Source organism: Aplidium turbinatum, chromosome 10 (genome assembly GCF_918807975.1).
Source record: "Aplidium turbinatum chromosome 10, kaAplTurb1.1, whole genome shotgun sequence".
In the NCBI taxonomy this organism is placed as follows: Eukaryota; Metazoa; Chordata; class Ascidiacea; order Aplousobranchia; family Polyclinidae; genus Aplidium; species Aplidium turbinatum.
The window spans coordinates 20,395,233-20,416,916 of NC_137481.1; the positions used below are offsets into that span (position 1 = coordinate 20,395,233).

The 21,684-nt window shown below is 38.1% G+C and overlaps 1 protein-coding gene across 2 annotated transcripts; it reads left to right on the plus strand.

Moving 5' to 3' along the window:
* Nucleotides 1-928: 928 nt before the first annotated feature.
* On the plus strand, nt 929-21,488 carry LOC145778421 (uncharacterized). 2 transcript variants are annotated; one of them, XM_082589900.1, is made up of 19 exons: nt 929-1,044; nt 1,381-1,543; nt 1,803-1,883; nt 2,460-2,578; nt 3,232-3,369; nt 3,887-4,053; nt 4,249-4,460; nt 5,016-5,109; nt 5,601-5,775; nt 6,007-6,621; nt 7,043-7,582; nt 10,336-10,418; nt 11,234-11,318; nt 11,545-11,647; nt 12,113-12,542; nt 13,737-13,982; nt 14,532-14,687; nt 16,062-16,209; nt 17,366-21,488. In XM_082589900.1, exons 1-19 carry the CDS (start codon nt 999-1,001, stop codon nt 17,506-17,508), a joined length of 3,744 nt encoding a protein of 1,247 aa, XP_082446026.1. In that variant the 5' UTR covers nt 929-998; the 3' UTR covers nt 17,509-21,488. The 2 variants fall into 2 exon arrangements, with proteins under 2 accessions (XP_082446026.1, XP_082446027.1); XM_082589901.1 differs by lacking the exon at nt 7,043-7,582.
* The last annotated feature ends 196 nt before the right edge of the window (nt 21,489-21,684 follow it).

Here is a 21,684-nt window from a genome sequence, read left to right on the forward strand (position 1 = left end):
AATTGACATTGTTTAATTTCGAAGGCGCTTTTGTCCAACTCACGACAAAGCTAGTTGCTAAAAGATAATAATGGAGTAGTTTCTCCCTTTTTGTTTTGAAGTTTGAGCACTCACAAAAGACCCTATGGTCGACTTAGGTCTACTTCCACAGTTAAGGCTTTCAAGACTTCTTTTTGTAAGATTGTGTTTTCGTATTGTCTGCTACAATAAAGTCATTTTTACTCGCTCACTTTACTTTTTTTTTTGTACGTTAAGAGCTGATTTTTCAACACACCTATGTATTGTCAATAGCAGCGACAATGAAAGCGAACTTCCATGCCTGTGGGAATGATTATTACTGGCTTGATGTTTGGGAACGACGCCTGAAAAGAATAGGTTTACATCGTAGATAATTAGGATGTTTAATAAAAGAAGTATATTGACATAATATTGAAGTAGTAAAAATGCATTGTCATGCTCATTTTATTACCAAGTCACAAACACAACATAATTGTGATATGACTCCCGATCCAATGTGTGATGTGGCTTAGACACTCACACGTTGAAACATCCTCACTAACTACCCCCTTGATCCTTCATGTGACGGCAACGACTTAAGAAACATTGCAAACAATGCCTTTATCTGGCTCCGACACTGGCATGACAAGCTATGAATGAATTGTAATATTAGATTTGCAACCAGAACTTTTATCGACCTCTTTACCGGTTTCCAAAAGTACACTTAGTTGTAAATTCGGTCCATGTGATCTTTGACTCGTTTCGTGTTAGAGCTTTCTTATTTCTCTTTAGATTTTTTGACCTTTTTTGTTAACGAATCGGACTGAAAGCTACTGTTCTTATTTCTTCAGTTGAAAATTAATGAGTTATGCGTAAAATTCGAACTTCGTTCTCACACAGAATTGCTGCTTAGCTTGTTTTAAACAAGACATTTGTTTTTGGTATTTTATTTTTAATTTCAACTGCTTCGTAATGTCAACATCGACGTAACATCTGCTGGAATGGAGAAAAAGGGGAAATCATCTGCCGCACCATATACTGAGGATGGTCAGTAGTTTTTCTAATATAATTTTACTACTTTCATTTTAAGGTCTCAATAATCTGAATTTTTTAGCAAATATGTAAACAGGTTGTATGGTATATATCCTCTATTAACCTGGCATTTCAATATACGTTTCAACAACACGTACAGTCGTACACCAAGCTTTATTTTTATTGTTTCCTTGTAGCGAAAACGGTATAATTGTCGTCGTCTACAGTTGCATTATGCTCAACTGCTGATCAATTTATAAGGAAAATTAGTGGAAATAGGGTACATTAATACCAATGCTCTGTCAAGTTCTAAGTATTGTTGAAAATTTTTCAACTGATCTTGCTTATCAGGTGTCCCGGAAGCGAAGTACACCCGCTTTGGAGAGCGTATCCGCCAAGCTATACCCGGACCCATGCAGTGCTCGGTGGGATGCGGCGGCAAAAATTGCAAATGGGAGAACCCGGCTAAATGGAGCGATGCTGATCAGGCTATCAAAGGAGTATTTTCTTCTTGGTATGTGATATAATATTTTAAATTTGCACATTGAGTGCTTTGCAAATAGCGAACATCGCAGTATTGGTGTTAGTACAAAAGCTATTACAAAAGATTGTGTAATTAAATTGTAAAAACTGCACGTAAACCAAGTTCCACCCTATATCCACTACCGGTTGGAAGTTACTCAATGTCTCACCGAACAATCACATTTTTACTATAATACACCCAATCATTTCTATATGGAGCATCCAACGAAATGATTGTTTTTTGTTTCTAGGGTACTAGAAGATGTTGTCGCCATGTCTCGTCCTTCCACTAAAATCATAAAGCAATACCAAATGATAGAGCAATTTAAAACGTGAGTCAAGCTTCGGTGGTTGTGTCACACTTTCAAAAATAAAATTCTTTTGCTTTATTTGTGGTGAATGCTACAGTGCCAAATGCATGGTGGTGTGTCATGGGGTTGTGTCACAATGTGGTCTACATTAGACAATACTTTTGCTTCGGCCGTGTGCTATTCTTCAGTACACAGTACGTTCAGGTCTTCTGATTACACATAATGGTTTACGCTGCAGGAAAATAAGTTTTCACTTTACAATGAAAAATTTATTAATCCGTCCTGCACAAATTTCAATCCACCATCATGGATTTGTTGTTTTGTGGTTGCCACTGCATTTCCAAGGAAATATGTTATTCGCTCCGTAGCATTCGAAAATAACTTTTTTAGTAGAAATGATGTTGGTGAAAAAGTGATTTAGTCATTTGAAGCGCGTGTTTGCCCTTTTCTTTCCAAGACGAAGTTTTATGGATCTATAATACTGTGCTTTTAATGACAGAAGATGTCACAATAAACTTCCAAGTTCACCAAATACACCGATGATTTTTATGCAAAAAAAATGTGAATCTTTTCATTCAATCAACGATTTTTACGTAGACACAACATTCGGTCCATTATCAATTTGCAAAGACCTGGTGAACACGCAAGCTGCGGTCCGCCATTGGACAAAGAAAGCTTATTTACGTACAAACCACAAGAGTTCATGGATAATGACAGTATGTAGAAACACTTGAGAGGGTTTCTAAGAATTTCTTTTCACTCGCTTGTAATAGTTTCATAATACACGCCTTAATCTTAACTTAGTATTTATATTGAAATTGCTATTTGTAACTTAGTTGTTCTAGCCAGTAAAATTTCTCTTTTTACATCGTTTTAACGACTTGCGACATCACAACGTTGTAAAAAGAGCAATTTTTCTGACAAGGGTGGTAAACAATGGATGCTTTTGTAATTCTCTATTCAATGAAAACAGCAAATTCATACTTTAAAGGCTTTAAACGTAATTTTGTAACTGAAAGAAGTGACGTAAGGTTAGGATTTGTACACCCACGAGCTTAAGAGTGGATGTTAGAAAATAGCTTTCGGTTCGACGTTTATTTTGCAGCTCATATAAGTTTAAGCGTTGAAATTGTGCAAAGAACAAACACAGGGGCTGTTTTAATTCTCCCAATGATTTCAAACCATGTCAACAAGCTGTGCTAAAAATGCGTTTTGCTCATAAAGAACTTTCAATCAATGCAATCATATCGAAACTCAATTTCAGTCCCATAACTTGTTACTTTTCATTACTTCTTTCACGTCGTGGTGGTTACTTGATCATTTTCTTCCATATCAGCTTTTTCATATTTGAAATCTTGTCACTTTTCAGTCTTTTTCTACAACTTTGGATGGAAGGATTATGGCGTGACGTCATTACACACGATACTTGACATGGTGAAGGTAATGAGTTTCGCTTTGGAAGAAGGAAGAGTGGCCGTGCATTGTCACGCTGGCTTGGGAAGGACAGGTGGGCGTTGTAGTGTGAAACCAACCACACATTCTCACTTTGAAGTTTATTTTGCTGAAACACAGCTAGGTTGCAAACTCTAAAATCAAACTGAAATGAACAACAGAGTAAAAGCAGCAAAGGAACGCAAGACAAACTTAAAGCAATTTGGCAACAAAACATTCAGCAAATACAAATGTTACTTAAAGCAACATCATGTCAGGTGTTTCATTGTTTTATTTTCCAATGTAATAAGTTGCTTTGCTTGACTGGGCTGTGTGTGTTTGCAATGTAACAAAGCTTAAACTTTTTAACTATATGTTGTCATTTCAATATTTTTTTTGCGTCGAAAGTCAGCATTTTAATGTAGTCCAGTAATTAGTTTTTGAAAAAATATATTTTCCTTCATGGTGTTTCGAAATCTTCAAGCGTAGTACATCACGAAATATGTTCTTAACCTAATTTCATAATCACAATCGATTGTTCAGTTTGAATAAGTAGCCGACGCTTGAGCTTTAATTTTTCGATGTTTTTGTAGGCGTCCTGATAGCTTGTTACCTGGTATATTCGGAACGTATGGACCCGGGCTCTGCTATCTTGCGAGTGAGAAAGAACCGCGGAAACTCGATTCAAACTCGTGGCCAGATCGCTTGCATCACAGAGTTCTATCAGTTTCTCCGCCCACTTCGAATTGTATTTCCTCAAGTACGATTTTTGTTCTGTATCGATTTTTGTTACAACTTGGCCACTGATTTCAAAGAATCGTAAACGCTTTTGTTAAAATATTAATGATCGGTTTTATTAAGAAAAAAATTCACCCTAAATGGGATTTTAAGTGTCGATTTGAGCCATTTCGTCTCTAAATAATTTTAATATTCGTCCATTAAACGTCATACTCAGGTTGTACCACATTCCAAACGTCTCACTCTGAAGCAGTTTTTAATTCGACAACGTCATATCTTACACGGTTTCGAATCTCGTGAGTTACGTCACACACCGAAGCTTGTACACGTCATTTGTCGTCGTCTATCTCAAATAGCGCAAAGTGACGTCATTATGACGAACCCAAGTCAAACACAAGAGGATGTTACAGTGGAACTGGCCTTAAAAAGGTAACTATAGGTCATTGCTGATTAAAGTGACTTTTAAATTAAGTTGTCTAAAAAAGATCATTAGAGGTCAATGGTCCAGTTAATTTTTGGAAATATGAATGATTAGCCACTAGCCAGTTTGTATGCGTAAAGGTTAATTGACTATCTGATAGCAACAATGGCAAATACAGTTTCAGAATTGTTAAAATAAAAACTTTTTTAAGCTTTCGGTTGTGAAAGACATAGTTTTAGTTGCATCTCTGAGCTGCGCGTTTATGTTCCAATTGAAACATTTGAGTTCTCTTATGCTTAAAAACTGTGTACTTTTGACTTATTATCAAAAGACAGAAGATCTGCTAGTAATACAGCATCAGTCTATTGCTCTATTCTTTTCAATAACTTGCTTTCAAGAACAACTAATCTGTTATTATCCATAATTAGCTAGCTACCAAAATCCTTCCGTTTTCATTGATTCAACGTCTACAGACTGTTCGTAATCAATCAACCAATGTAGCAAACTGATGAATTCAGAATAATACCGAGGTGTTGTCAACATTTTTTTTATATATTTCCTAGATCCAATACAGTTGCTGACATCAAAGAATCCCTCCCGGGTGCGTTTGTAAACGAAACCAAAGTCGAAACAACACACCAATGCGAGGCCGTACTGGTAGGTAGCTGTTAGCTCAAATTGGTACGGTATCTCTTTACATTCACACTTTTGTAACAACTGAATTAAACGAAGATGATAGTTATAGTTGAGTCGAATATATTTGCTTCTGGTTGGCCGATAAGAACCCATTTCCTTGACATTAATTTGAAATGGTAGGAAATGGAATCCCCGCGACACTTGTAGATCTTTATAATGCAATATATTTCATTACTCCAACCTTTAACTCGTGTAATACGAAATGTTGCTGATATAAACTTTTTTTTTTCATCATTGTAAGACATGAAACCCCCTTGACACTTCTCGATCTTTATAGTGCAGTATATTTTTTTATTCCAACCTTTAGCTTTAGCTCTCGTAATGCGAAATAAAAAGACCGAGAATGTCGGATCTTTTTTCATGCAAGAGGCAATCAGTGCTTAGAATCAAGTATGACAATGAAAGAAGAAGAACGCGAAATGTTTCTGATATAAAGATTTTGTTGTTGTCAGGAATTTTTAAGCAATTCTCCCACTGACGTGGAAGCGGTACTGTCACCAAGGGTGTTGCGCAAAGGCAGCGCCCGATCGGTTAGCTCCACCGACAATTATATCCGGCCCCAGTCGGCTGGCGATATACCGATAGAGCAAACCAACGGTGTATTTGTTCCGGTGTCTTCAGTTGCAGGTTTGTAATGCGTGTCAACCTGTTCTTAGCAAGTCTACAAAAGACATAGCGACGACGTACGTAAACAAATTTAAAGCAAATTTTTCTTTGTGTTCATTTTGAAAAATTACAAGGAAATTTTTGTTACGGTACATCAAATGTTTATTGTCAAGTTGGTTGGTTGTTGCGACTATTTTTCTGTTCCCTTCTCACATAACAAAATTTAACGCCTGGATATTTTCAACTCTTCAGACAGCAAACCTTCAACAGAAGAGAAAGTGAGTTGTGACGCCGCAAACACGTCAGCAAACAACAGTCTGATTATTTCAAATCAAAGTGAAGAGGAGAATCTTAAAAATTCTCACCCTTTAAAAGATTTGAACCATTCGTTCTCCTCCTCAAGTAATCTTCATGAAAGAGTGTCCGATGAAGAAGAGGAAGCTTGCAGGCGTGATGAGCAACTCGAGAGAGACGTGAACGAAATCTTAGGTTGCAACAACAACAACAATCACTCTATGATTGATGCGTCAACAAAGGGAATAACTGAACAGCATGCGCAGTCTGATTTGTCAGAAGATTCTATGAAGGTTACTTCAGTTTCGCAAAAAAGCGAGTATTTCGACGATGAAGCAGAAAGCATCCCAAAGGAAACTCCCAAAGTTACTCCTGCTGATGCAGACACTGAATCTACATCCCAGCCCTCCGCAACAATGCGAAAAATGAGGCACTCAGCCGGCCGATCCGAGACCATGCTACCCACCGGATTACCCACTAAAAACCCACGAAATAGTGCTAAAGCCAGACCATCGTCTTCTACAATACCTCCGGTTTCAACCCAACCCAATGAAGACGATGATACAGACACAGGTAAAAAAAACTTAAAAGTTCAAAGTAACTTCTTCTGTTGAATCTGCTGGAAATGTGCATGATGTATTTGCAGGCAATCGGTTTGCAGCTGTAATCCTCTCATGTTAATTTAACGCTTCTTAGCGTTTGCAGCGACCTTTATTTTGCTATAATTTTGCTCGAAGACCTACCACAGTTGATGTCTTGCGTGATGTGCCGCGAATGCTAGTTTTTGTTAGTCGGCCTGCCACTTTTAGTGTCTATTTAAAACCACTTTGCATGGGCTCTTGTCGATATCAGCTCTAATTCCTCTTAATTTGTTTTATATGTATTGCTAATTAGTTTTGTTCTAATAGCTCGAACTGTTTTAGTGTGAGCATGTTCTCACTGTAGATGTAGCTTGATTGTATATTGTACAATTCTTATTTTCTGCATGGCACAGAGAGTTTGAATTCTCCCAAAAACGATGACACGGTTTTCCCAATAAGTAATACATCCCCATCAGAAGATGATAATTGCATTGGAATTCTTCAAACTGACTGTTTCACAACACCCAACAAAGTAACGGAAACGGAAGCCGGATTCGTTGACATTAATCCCCCCGTCTCTATCGTCGACACCGATCGGGTGACCAAATCCAACATCGAGTCGTCATCGGACAATTCTGCAAGAATCAAGTCGTTGAAGACCCGGCCAATGTATACTTTGGATTACGATCCTGCCTGGCGAATCGAAGAGACTATCAGCGCAGACGAATGCTCCAATCACGTTGACGAACCATCATCCGAACCAGACCAATCCATCGAACCCAAAGTTATTGATTTGCTTTCAACCTCAACCTCAGCCGACAACACCTATCAAGCCGATAGTATTTCCTTGGAGAACACCCTGACAACTTTCACCGACACCAATCTTGTGCTGTCATCGATTGATGTCGAAGACGAATGTAAAGAACAAGCAAGTTTTGATGTAGGACGCCCAGGTAAGCTGACAAGCGATTAACTTCATTTCCCAATTGACTAGGCTATTCTTTTAATTTTAGCTTCATTGCTACAAGTGATGACCGGTTTTTCCAAATCACGAAATTGTTTCCGCTCAAAAGACAAATCAATAGATTTTAAGCTTGACAGTGGCATTGCAATGCTTCCTCCGTTTTACTACGCAATATTCGGGTCTGCTACTATTCGGTGAGTCCGATTCGGTGAGTTCCTAACCTCTAACCCCTAACCCCAAACCCCTAACCCTAAAACGGCAATGATAATTAGGCTACGGTACCCAATAATTAAAAAAAAAACTTGAAAAAATCCCCCGTTAAGGGATCGGACTCACCGAAACGGGCCATTCCGCAATATTCACTATTCACTTCCCAGACGATCACAAAAAACTGATACATTTTAAAGACAAGGGCTACTCTCACAATTACAGAACTGCTCAACCCGCTTTATAAAACCATTTCATGAATACCGCTGCGTCGTACTTTATATGGCGTTATGAATGCCCTCTGATTTTACCAGATAAGTTGTTTAATCCACCGCTTGAAATTAATTTGTGTTTGTCTTGCTGCATTTATACATTACATACTTTTTTTTTTCCAACCTAGTTTTAATATCTTCACAGTTGCATGCTACTTGTGTTGTTGATCTGCATGGCGCTAGACCTGCTGTCTCTCTGCGTTCTATTTTTGCATAGACAATTAGCTATAATCAGTTTCAATGAATATAGTTATATAATATATATAGTCTTTTGATAAAGACATTGTTATTCTTGTAGACCTTGTTTTGTGTTTTAACGAACAAATCTTCCAACCACCTTTGACAAGATTTGTTTGAGAGTTGAGCTTGGCTCTGGTATGTGATCTTGTAATGTGCTTGGGCTTGGCAACGGAGCCATAAATGGAAATCGGAAATCATAGCCTTGTGTTTCCAAAACGTTTTGAGAACGTGCCTGGCCTTTACTTGTAGGATTGTTCCTGCACCAGACTGAAAGGTAGAATAGGTTTCAATGTTTCTATCACAATCTGAGATGCACCTCCAGAATAACGTAACGTATCTCATTTGACGGTCATGAGATAACATATTTATGGTTACGGTCAACATGATTTTAATATTGTTAAAGGCAGCGAAAAGGTAACATGTATAGCACAAAAATTAATAAACTGTACATTGTACAAGTGTGATCAACTTTATCGTCTCTCAACTCGGGTACAACGTGTCGTAAGGATGTTCCAAAAAGGCCGTGCAAATGTGTTTTTATTAAACAAACTTTAAATAAACCTAAAAACCACCTCAAATACACGCTTCGAAACAACTTACTCAAAAAGGATGAAGATTTGATTACGAAATATTATGCATCTCGAACAATAAACAACGTTTTTGAATAACAATTCCCAGCCGTTCTGGATATCACGATTCATAATTTCAACACGAAACAAACGGTAGTTCTGCATTGAAAAGGTCGAGAACCACTTCAAAATTTCTGGACAAAGTTTTTGTATTTGGTTTTATAGTAGTGATATTTCAATCCAAAACCACCGGTCTGCTAGGTCAGTGAGTGGCGATAACGTCTACTTGGCACTCGAATAGACGTTGCTTCGACACCTGTGTAGGCCCTTGTAGGGCACGTAGGTGCATCTTGACAAGACACTGAATGACATGTTTGAGGTCGGACACACAGATCAGCTTCCTTGCTTTCTCAATCTTTCCCTACCACACTTACACCTCGCTACGATTAAAACAAAGAAAAAGTCATTGATTAACTTTAAAAGTATAGCGTCCAACAGCTGCTTTTCAAAGTTAAAAATCAATAGATCGATTGTTGAAATGAATTAGAGCAGATAGTCAAAAAATTAAGGCTTTGCAATGAACCTGATTGCATTGGGATTGTGTAAAAACGGCCGTTAAGATTCTTTGAAACTAAATCAGAAAGTAGTTCTCAGGTCTTCTGATTCTACAGAGCAGACTTAACACCAAAACAAGGAATCTTTTACAATCTCCGTCTTGCAGGCTTTTTGCGTTCGCTGTTCAGTGTAATACAGATCAACCCAAACGAACATATGACATATCACCATTGAAAGCAACTCATAGATGGATCAACGGCTTCAACGCTTCTTCAAATATCTTATGACGCCATTTTCTAGTTTTTTTTTTACTGCCATGTGACGCCAAGTATGAGCGACTGATATACTGACGCCATATGTTGCCAACCTATGTACTGCAAAATGACTGTTCTGCCATCTTCCAAATGTGTCATAGGATATTTGAACAGCCTTAAAGTGGCTGCCTAGTGGTCATGTTCAACTTTTAGATGTCTGTTTGTTTACAGCTGTTTTTTGTTCACTGAAAAAATAAGTCCATTCTTGCCACTTTTATTCATGAATAGTTCTACAGACACATCAGACATATTCAAACTTATTAAAACGCCGAAGAATTTTTTGTGTTTCAAGAAGAGCAAAATGGAAACTAGAAATGATTTGGTTGTATTGTTGGCGATGAAAAAGTTCTCGTATGCGCTAAGCCTACGTCACTTATAGTAGAGTATATAGGTGGTTATTTGTTTGCCTACTTTTGCCTTTCGCAATTGCACGCTCACCTCATCCATCATTCCTTGGGTGAAGGTGAACAAATTTTTTCAACATCCCTGGTTAACCGGGTGTCGAACCAGGTTCGTATGGTCAAAAAGCTAAGCGCTTTAGTACATGATTGGCGTGAGTTCGTAACTATTTGATTTATCAAACAGCAACCGATGATGACGATTTGGATGAGATTATCAACATTTGTGACGACGGGCAATCGTCACCGGATAACGATTCGGAATCGGAGGTAAAACTTTGTAATACATAAGTTACTAAAGGCAAAAATATGTTTTTATTACGAGTGCTGTCCGAGATGGTTTACTGGCAATGCAATACCAATCTGCGTTAGTGGTAGATTAGAAGCTTCACGTGCATTCTAGCTAACAAAATCCATTTTCAATCGAGTTTTGTATTTAAATTCAGAAACAAACAGTCGAACCACCCCTTCTTGAGGCCACATAACCTGGCCTTTTAAACGCGAATACATGAAGTGGTAATGGCTGTGGTCTTGCATCATAACGTGCAAGAGTAGCTTGAACAATTTTAAAAGAAACTGTCTTCACGGTGGCTTGCCTCACAACAAGGTCACTTTCGGTCTAAAGTTGCTCGCAAAGTTACACGAGGGTTGTGTAGCTGGCTATTGTTGCTTCACATTTCTTAAACAACTTTTGTTGCGTATTATTGAAATCTCGCTGGTCCTTGCCATTATCGTATCAACTACCCAACTAACAAAACTCGTTTTTTTACATTGGTTTAACTTTGAAATCAATGTGAAGTGGGTTTACCAGCTAAGTAGTTGTTTACCATCTTGTTAATTTTTAGGGTTTTTGTCCAATGTGTATGATTGCAGAATTGAACTGTTTGCTGAAGTGATCCTATTGAAAACGTTAAATCAATGTGACAAGTATCAATTGAGGTGTTAGTTTACCACTGGTGTTAAATAAATTATATGTAGCGTCACTGTCAACTGGCAATACATTTATAAACACGATAAACCGTTTTAAAGATCCCGTGATTTATTTGAATATTTATTCAACAATTATCTTGTTGTGACTGTACCAGGACATCGATACCGATCGGGCCGATAGCAGTGGTGGGAAGCTGTCGCATTCCATAGCATCTCGCGTCAGTTGGTCTCACATGAAAAGTAGGTCACTGCACTGTTATTAATAAGATTTTTTGTTATTGTAACAACATGTGAAATGAATTTCATAGAATCAGCAACTAGGCAGTTTTCTAGATTTTATTTTAAAACTTTAAAGTGAGTAGGCTACACAGATTTGCTGATGCAAAAATTATGAAGAAAAATTGTAGATTAAATAATTGGGACAACTTTCTCTTTAAAAGTTATACTAGTGTTTTTCTTTACAAAGTTAACGTTGAAGAGGAGCAGAAAACCGAAGAGGAACAGAGGCTTCTTTCTGCATCATCAAAGACGTCGAAACACAGTGGTCGACGAACACCATTGATGTACAGGTAGCCCACTATGGTGATCTTATGACTTTGTACTTTTCCGTATTGGTTATGCATTATTAAAGCTGAATGCGATTTTGGCCGAATCTTAATCGATTTAATTTTTTCATTTTTGGTTTTGGCAAGGAGATCATCCAAATCGACTTTCACAAAATTAAATTTGCTTCCATGATATACTGCGGATGTCACGAAACTATAACACAGAACGCTTTACTTGAGCTAACACTTGATTTAGTGATTTTTTGTTTCATTTTGAACCAGCTTTCCTGGCACGATGCGTAGCAGCTGCTGCTAACAGTGGTGAACATAATCTTTTAATGAATTAGATGATGTGTTTTCGTGCATACTTTATTTTGTGACGCGTTATATTGCTAAAATGAAATTGGTGGAGAAATGCAAATTACGTTTTTGCTATGTCATTGCGAAAATGAACTAGCAAAGCAACTGAAATACGCTCTTTTCTTGCAGAGCTGAAAAAAACATGACTTTGATTGACGGGGAAAGTACACTCCGGAAGAGCAACGGCCGATCTGTGGAAAACAGCAGCAGTAGTTCTGATGAGGACTTAGCCGAGGATGCAAGGCTGGAATATTCGTTTGACAGAATCGACGAGAAGAAAGGGGTGGATGAGCATCCGGACTCGGCTAGAGAAACCCAAACTCCTGGCGGTCTAATGAACCTCAAGCCTCCAGTGATCACTCGGATTAACGCCACGAAGAGTTTAAACGACTTAACAGCCGCGAGTCATAATGATGCTATGACATCGTTTAGCCGATGCAGCAGCTCGGGGGATATGAGGCACCCCAGCCCCCATGCCCAACCCGATAGAACAAACCCGACGAACGTAGGCCTGGCCATCGCTTACAAGTTGATCGACGATGAGTGGCTTTGGGAAAAAGTAAGCCTTTAACCGCAAACTGACTTTGTCTACGAATAGTTGTATTCAGCATTTGTCGTCACGATTTTGTGATCACGGAATGTTTTTTTAACTGGATTATTTTTGCAAAAACTGACGTTATAGACGAACTACCGCAAACTATTTCCAAAACTGTCTTTTGATTAAAGAAAGAGGTGTTGAAGAAAGAGATTGTTTGCAATGATGACCTCGGAATCATATTCTTTTGCAAGCTCTGATACGCTTGTAGCCTTACCGCTGTTGAATCAGCCAACAATTTCATATTTTTTCCAAAGAGGGAAATGTCTTCGTTTGTTTGGCATTTTGCTTCAGAGATCTCTTTCGACAACTGTACTGTGTAGCACTGCGGCTTCTAGTTTATACAGTACTGCACGTACAACTGTTGCTTTGAGTTGTTAGGTCAGCTGTAAAGCTGCTTTTTACACGTGATAGTTTTTAACGCGGAAAAAAGTTAATTCAGTTAATTAAAGTCCCTGCTGCGAACGACGTAGCAAAATAAAGGGAAGACATTCTGCAAGCAGCAGCGCTAACTGGATTAAAAGACTGACCGTTCGTGGTGAAGGTGATGGCTTAAAGTGACGTTATAAACGAACACAAGACGTCTGGGGACCAATAAAGGGTGCTGTTACATGCGAATTGACGTTATAGGCGATGCTGTTGTAGCCGAACTACAATGTACGTAAAAGATAGGAATTCTGCCGGGACCGAGCGAAATGTGACGCAATAGGCGAATTGACGTTATAAACGAAGCCGTTATAGGCGAATTCTACTGTAATTGTTTTTACGGCAGTAGAAATCATAATCAACGAAGAATTTTCAGCAGCATCTGCCTCTCTGCAAAAAATTTGCTACTCTTGTACGTACCAGGTTGACTGAATGCATTATTTTATCAATAAAGAAATGCGGCAAAACATAGAATTCATGTTAACGTTTTAGCCATCAAAGGAAAGCGATTTCTTCAACTGGTTGTTGACAATCCGTATAACGTAGGCTATTTATCGTTCAGATGTATCAGTTGTCAGAACCCTATCAACAACACTGTTTATCAAAACTGTGCCCGCTTTGACATATTTAATGAATTTTTAATGCTTTAAACAGCACCTCCATTCCATGAGTATTTTTATGTTTGACAGATTGTGAAACTTTGCTTTAACCGGATTAAACTTGTTTGTACAGGTTTATTCGTTGCAAGTCGAAGTCAACAACCATAAAGACGCGTGGACATCGGTTGCCGAAGTCACGGATGCCTACCTACTTGCCTCTCTCATGTGGTCATGGGTGGAACATTTGGCCGAACCAATCCTCACACCCAAGTTCTGCGACCAATTACTTTCCGTGATAAACAGGCCAGGAGACACAGCTTCGACTAATCCTGGTCACGTGGTTGCCAATTTTGAAAAGGCTTTAAGTAGCTTAGACCCGGTGAGCTTCTTTATCTATTTTCGCAATGTTTCAGATCGCAGAATCCGTTCTTTTTACATTGAAATAAGGTCTACAGACGTTGTATCAATGCAAACTGAACGGATTTTTCTTGCCGGCTGCTTCCTGGCCGAACTGTGAACCTTACAAGTGTGGGCCGTTCAAACACATGGAGCCACTTGACTAACTACAAGTACAGTTCGTTTTCATTAATGCAACGTTAATAAACGACGTAGCGATGTTTGCGTGCTTGATCTCATAAGTGAAGTGGTTTATTTACTTTCTTTGTTGTCAATTTATTTTTGTACCACTGTTGATGACTTGATGTAACTATTGGTGCGCATCTTTCAGCTCTCAAGAGATTATTTAGAACGTCCAGTTACTTGTACGCTTAACTGAAAGCATAAATTTTAAATACTGTTGAGAAATTATATAAATAGAATGAAAACTTTAAAATCTCACACGAACATGAAAAATGTCTTCTGGTCTAATGAGGACAAACAAAACGTTTATGACGTCAATGTTCTATTGCGCTACTTTTGTTTTGGTTAGGGCGTATCCACAACAACGCAATGTCTCCTTTCTTGTGTCCTATCCTTCCCTGCATTACCACGAAGAATCACCGAATCCATGGTACACCGCACGGTGGCAGCACTTACGCAAACTTTTGTATCCGCATCCGGGACTTCTGCTGTGAACTCTGACCTGGTAAGTTTGCAAATGACCAATTCAACATATGTTGGGGATTGAACAGCGTTTTTGAAGGATTGTTGTAACTTTCAAAAGAACGAGGAGTCTTTAAACATTTATACTTTAACTGCAACGGTCTAAATGACCGTTCTCTAACATTTGTTAATTCGCACTAAAACAAAATCTTGAAACAATGTGATTCACAATATTTTCGGTTGTCCCAGTTTACAAAAATTCTCATTTTTATATCGTTTCATTTCATTATTATTTTGTTTTGACGTCTAAGTCAGTTAAACATAGCAAGTACTGAATACTGAAAAGTTTGGGTGTTCATCAGGACAATTATCGTTTCTAGCACTAGTTGCAACGTTCATCTGATGAAATTGAAAGTAAAAGCAACAACAAACAGGATGGTTTATTGCTTCACTGACGTTAAAACAAGGAACAAATTTATCGTCACATTTAGTCCTTTTCACTTTTCCATAGCACAGTTTGATGTTTTTAAAATGACGTGTTAAATCTTTTATGATGTTTTGTTAGAATAATGAAACAGTTTTCTGCTTTCCACATGTTTTCATTTATATGCGGCTTCCTATTAATTATTGTTATATGCCGATAACATCAAACTGCACAACGGGGAACTGCGCCTGATGTCACCGCGTATCCACCACAACAACAGCTTCACATTATCGCAGTGGTTTTTGACGTTGCAGCGACCACAGCAAGCTAAATAGCAAAATTCGTCATTTTTGCGTTGATTTAACGTCTGTAGACGCTGAATCAATGTAAAAATGACGCACTTTGCTATTCGGGCAGCTTGTTTGTTTTTGCCTGTAACGATTTAGTTTGAACAATGAACTCAAGAAAAGCTCTCGAGTTACCGTCTCTTTCAGTCAGCAACAGCCGAGGTAGACTCGTAAACTGTCATCCAAGCTAATGTTTGATCAGGTTACGTTTTCATCCAGACAGCAAATCAAGCATTTTGTACATTTAATCAACGTCTGGAGACGTTGATTCAACTGTAAAAAAACGACTGGTTATGCTGTCTGGGCAATGATACCTACAAAGTTCCAAACATAATAAGCCTACGTTAAAATTTGCAGCTGAGCCTTTAAAATTGGCTGACACCGTTAAAGGCGACATCGTCACGACTATCGGCCGACACCCGACCACATGAATCTTTTTTTCCGGTTTTGTGATTATTTAATTCACCCTGGTGTAAGACTTAATAATTTAATCGTTTTTCATTCCTGAATTTGACATTTCAGCGTATGATGTAGCATCTTCATTTAAAGCCACAGACAAGTCTTCAAACGGCCGATGTTGCTCAATAACTCGTGTGGTTTCAACTTGCGATTTTTTAATGTTTCAAAATGCATCGAACAATTCCAGGAACAAGGTTTTCAAAATTACGCCAACGCCAAGTATGAGATGAACGGTCGCCACAGGTTCATCGAAGAAACCAAAGAAGATCCTCCACCGGCTCCGAAGCAAGTCTCTCGAACCTCCTCCACTGATTCGGAGAACAGTCAAGTTGAAGGTTTGTATATTTTGTAAGTGTTTGATTTTCGAGCGGTCACCCAAAGTTGTTGGTTTTTGGTCGCTTGTGAAAAAGCAAGTGCTACTTCTAGGCTTTTTCGTTTTTTGACATCTATCTTGCTATGTTATCCAGTCGCTATATCTTCAGTCTAACTGGCGAAATACGTTTTTGCAATAGAATGTCCCCATTCAAAGCAGGGTTAAAATATTTGCAGAGCACCGTTCTTCAAGTTTAATTTCTGATATTAAGCGTGTTTTCCATTCTGTCAAACTGCTTCCAAATCGCATTTGGAATGATAAAAATAACAGCAATATAAAAATTGTGAAACACGCTGTCTATCGCTGTCAATTCTTGCTACAAATCGGCTGCCGAGAAAGCAATATAAAAATAATAGCAAAATTTAAAAATTAATCGAAAATTTTTTTCAAGCCCTGGTTGCCTGAAGAGCATGTCACCACGCATGTGTTGCAGATTCGTTTCTATTTGAAGTCAATCTTCTCTGTATTGTAAGAATGGGTGTGTCCATCGCAAACAATGTGGGGCCACTTTTATTTCTTTTCCAAACACTACTTTATTTAGTTTTATAATTGCAGCTTTGTCAGCGGTTGTCATAACGCAAATGTGCTATTGAAAGCACACAACAAGAGTTGCCAATTATGGCTTATTCACGGTTGTATAACTGCCGGTGTCAGGATAGCTTTCGTCGTGTCGACGTAAGAATGATGTTATTCAACTAGGGTGGTTCATGTTTCAATTCGACTGACATTTCCTGCATTGTGGATCTTTCAACCTTTACGTAATTCGGAAGCTTGCCATTTCAAATAATTTTTTTATCACATTGACTCTACACAGAGTTAATTTTAGATGAATAGTTGTACTGAATAGCTGGCGGTTAGCCGGTTACGCGTGTGCCGTATTTCGACCTAGTCTTTTTGTTCGTTACGTTTTCTATCGTGAAATTTTGGAATCTAATTTTTTGACTGATTGTTTCTGGAGATGATGAGTTCCATTCTTGTTGTTTACAACTCTTCCGCAAAGTGCAGGCTAAATCATTGGCGGATCTAGCAAGTAGCCTTGGGGGGATTTCAACAAAACTCTTTTACGTAAACTTTTAAGTTACTCATGTGTGAACGTGTGCTGTTCGTTTTTGTTTCAGGTGCGACTGATTCCAACAGACGTCAAGTCGATCAAGACGAGTTGTTACGTCTCTCGGCAGGAAGTGTTCATTCTACCGCCTCTTCTGGCAGCAGCAACACCGGAAGTGTCATCATAGCGGCTCCAAGAATCGTCGTCAACTAACTACAGCTGCCAAGTTATTTTGCTAGCAAGGTGTTTTCGCATAACCTCTGTACAAGTTGCCGTGACCCGGTCAGGAAAAGTTGCCATTTTTACATTGTTTTAACGTCGCCAGACGGTGAAACTATACAAATTTGGATACTTCTTTACTGGATAGCTATCGCCTCAAACACACAGTTTCTTGAGGAAATGTTTTGCACTCTTTTTATGAAGTTTCATTTCCACAAGCAACAGTTCACTTTTCGAAACATTCATGGCAAATGCAGATCTTTAATGTCACAACAACGTTCACTTTATGACAAACGCTTCCACAGTCACCAGGTCAGAGAGTTCAGAGTGGTTTCCTGGTGACCGATCGATATTCATCTCATAATCGCCCTGTCTTCTCTTTTCTAAGCAACCTTGATATAGCCGCCTTTCAATCTCTTCCACTATTTGAACTTGGTCGCGGCTTGTTCGAGTGACCCACACAGCAAAATCCGTCATTTTTACGTCTGCAGACGTTGAATCTATGTAAAAATGACGGATTTTTCTGTCTGGAGATGTGAAATTGACTCGACAAGACGGTGTTGCCGGTTTGCTTCGCCTTTTCAATATCTTCCCGTTATGTTAGTTCTTTTTAGAAAAGTATTTTGTTGTGACGACCGTAGTTACACCCCAACATTTTATGTAAACTTGTTGATGACACATCAACCTTAAACAACGTTACTGCTGCGTCATAGAACATAATGTGCATGAGATTTGTTCGCTATTTTTCATCTAGACTTTTTATCCACTTTTTTCAAGTTCTTAATTGTTTATAAAATACGATGCCAAACCTTCGTTATCAGCAAAAATTCAATGCCGTATCAACGTTTATTTTACGTAATTTTACGCAAAATTGTCGTTGTTTTAACGATTTATTTGGTCCCATTCGACGCTTCCATACGGTCTTCCCTTAAAACAGCAGCCTCTTGTCGTTTGCATCGTTTCTGTAATCACTTGAGCGTTCTAGTTTCTTACGTTTATTTCATTCTTGCTCTGATATTTTCCCAGACAGCAAAATCCGTCAATTCTGCATTAATTCACCGTCTGCTGACGTTAAATCAATGGTAAAATGACGGATTTTGCAGTCTGGGTCGAGCAATGGCATCCTTGTCTCTTGCACGTTTCACATCCAATCTGAATTAATGTTTTATCAGTTGTGACTACATTGTGATTGCGACTTTTCATAAACGTCAAAATGTAGTCATAACTGTTATTTCACCACAGCGACACTAAAAAAAGTTTCAGGGCGCAAGAATTTTATACACCTTTTTGTATATTAAGAACAAGAAATAGTGTGTCGGATTGATTGAATCTTTATCTTCGTACTGGGAAAGCTTCTTGCAGAACTTAGTCCTGGCAGTTTCGCATTCTTGCAGAGGCTTTGAATCACTGACACAGGCTTAAGAGCAAAATGGTTGTAACGCCTCGTCAATCTACAGTATTAAAAAAATGTAAATATTAAACTCATCGGCACTGAAGATGAAGACAGTTTAGTTTCCGAAATGTTTGCTGAGTATGAGTTTAGTATCAACATTTTGGACTTTTTTATTAGACAATGTGAGAAACATTTCTTTTTTTCATCGTTTTGACGTTAAACAGACGACATGTCTTGCTTTTCAAACTTCGATTTGTTGCGGTCCTTTTCAACCAGCTTGCTTGTTTGATATCTATGCAACTTGACTACCACAGCAAGCTGCCCAGACAGCAAAATTTGTCATTTTACTTTGATTTGACGTCTGCAGACGTTAAACCGATGTGAAAATGACGAATTTTCCTGTCTTGGTTGCATAGGTAAAGTTACTTAACGATGAAAATATCTTGATATTTTTGAACGGTCTTACTGAATATCGTTCTGGACTTTTTCTCTTGTTCCATTATTTTAGTTTTCTACTCGTCGGGCACTGTTATCCACCCTTATTATGGGATGAGGTGTCTGGCGCTCAAAGATTATCATTTTAAGCTCTTGTTTTGCATCCTCAGGCTGCAAAATGCTTCATTTTTACATTGATCCAACGTCTGCAGACGTTGAAACAATGTAAAACCACTTATTTGCTGTGTGAATCTATGCCCTAGTGCCCAGCAAGCATCATGTTGTTTTTTTCATCGTTTCAACGTTACTAAATGTTGTTAAAACATCACAATTGCTAGCTGGGCTGTTGTAGAGCGGGGTATACCAGAACAGGCGCCATGTTCATCTCCGTATGAGTTACTTTAACTTCAAAGGATGACCTGTTTCACTTTAAATTTAATGTATTTATGTCCGAATCCTCTATCACCAAGTTTTCCAAGTAAAAAAACAATTTTTTTCAACTGACCATCAACAAAGGTGTGATTTGTTATTTTCATTTATTCAACGTTGTCACATGATGAAACAACCATAAAAAACAACAAACTTCTTTAACTTGTGATTGTCATCGTTTTTTTAGCAAAAGCGCTCAAAGAAAACATCGTTTTTTTTCATTCATATGTTCATTTGTTGTAACCTACACTTTTAACTCATTTCCCAGCCCCAAATCAGCTACCTTACACGTTGATTCAACGTCTGGAAACGTTGACTGATTTGTGGCTGGGTTCATGTCTGCACTTTTTGTATCGCAAGGAGCTGTATTTTGCACGGTTGCATCATATGTCGGTAATAGTTGCTCCCTAGACAGCAAATCAACCGTTTTTTACATTGATTCAACGTCTTCACACGTTGAATCCATGTAAAAAACGGTTGATTTGTTGTCTGGGCAGTTGAGATACGGTACCAGTATTTTTCTTCACTCCATCTGTGAACCTGCGTTTCTTTTGAAGATTGACATTTTGGTAGGTTTATGATGTTTTTCTTTGTTCTGTAAACGTCGATTTTCTTCATATCAACTTCAGATTGCTGACGGTATGGTCACGATTAGTTTATAAAACTTTGCAATTTTATGATGTTTTTTTTTACGTGTGCGGTAGTTGCTGATGTGATTGAAAGTGAAGGAGGTTGATCAATTGTGCAGTTTCAAATATCACATGAAAACTGAAAATACACTGTTTGCCCATTGCGGTAAATTACAAACCATCTACTAAATGTTCTTTTTGAATCGCTGATAAATGGTCTCGCAACCTGACTGGACATTGGACAATCATACCATTAGCCTTTATACGGCGTATGACCGTCGGTGACCAGTTTTATTTGAATGTACTCTACGATGTACTACTTGAATGTACTACTTTGAATGTACTACTACTACGATATTTGAATGTACTGTACTCTACACTGGTGACGACCTCCAATTGAGTCTTTGCTGCATGACCAATTTGGCCTGACAGGGTCTTCAATAGAAAAATAACCCAGCCATTTTAAATGACTTTTTATTTTTGTATTTTCAAGCTGTATGATTTATGACACTTTATGAGATGAAGAGTTATGTTTTGAAACTACCAATTCCACTTTTTGTGATTGCGTTTATGTCGAAAAGACTAAGTTGTTATGTCTGGATCTTTTGTACTTTTTCACCGTTTAAAAACCATCATTTCGCATGAGGTAGGCTACGCTACATTCGCTTGCTTGAATTCAAAGTTTTAACGTATTATTTCACCAATCCTTTATCATTATAGCCTACAGTAGCAAATTGTTTACTGCATCTTAGTGTGTATTTGCTTATGGTCTTAAATATAAGATTCCACTTAATAACTTAGGAAGATGTTGCCACCAAGCATACAAAATTGGTGTTGTTTTACACACGAAGATCTCAATTAAGGTGACTATGACTCAACATATTAATTTTTTGAATCAACGTAACAAAGAACAATATTATTGTACCAGCTGGATAAGATTGGGATCCAACCGGATTAAACTGGATCTCAACCTGAAATTTTGGTTTTAAAGTTGAACTGTTAGTTGTAGAATTACGATAGGAGCAAAATGATTTGAACGCTGTTGTCAGTCTTGAGTAAAAAGTACAGTGATCAAAATGCATCCAACTAAATGCATATTCAGAAAACCTTCCGCAAAGCTTTCCAGTTCAATGTGTATTGTGTAGCACTGAAGATCGCGACAATTTAGTTTCGAAACATTTGCTCTCCATAATTTTCTGCTTTGGGATCTTCATTTTACTCAGAAGGCAACAAATAACTGGCTAACGCTCCGAAAGTCATGTTTGGAGATTAAGCGCTTTGTTC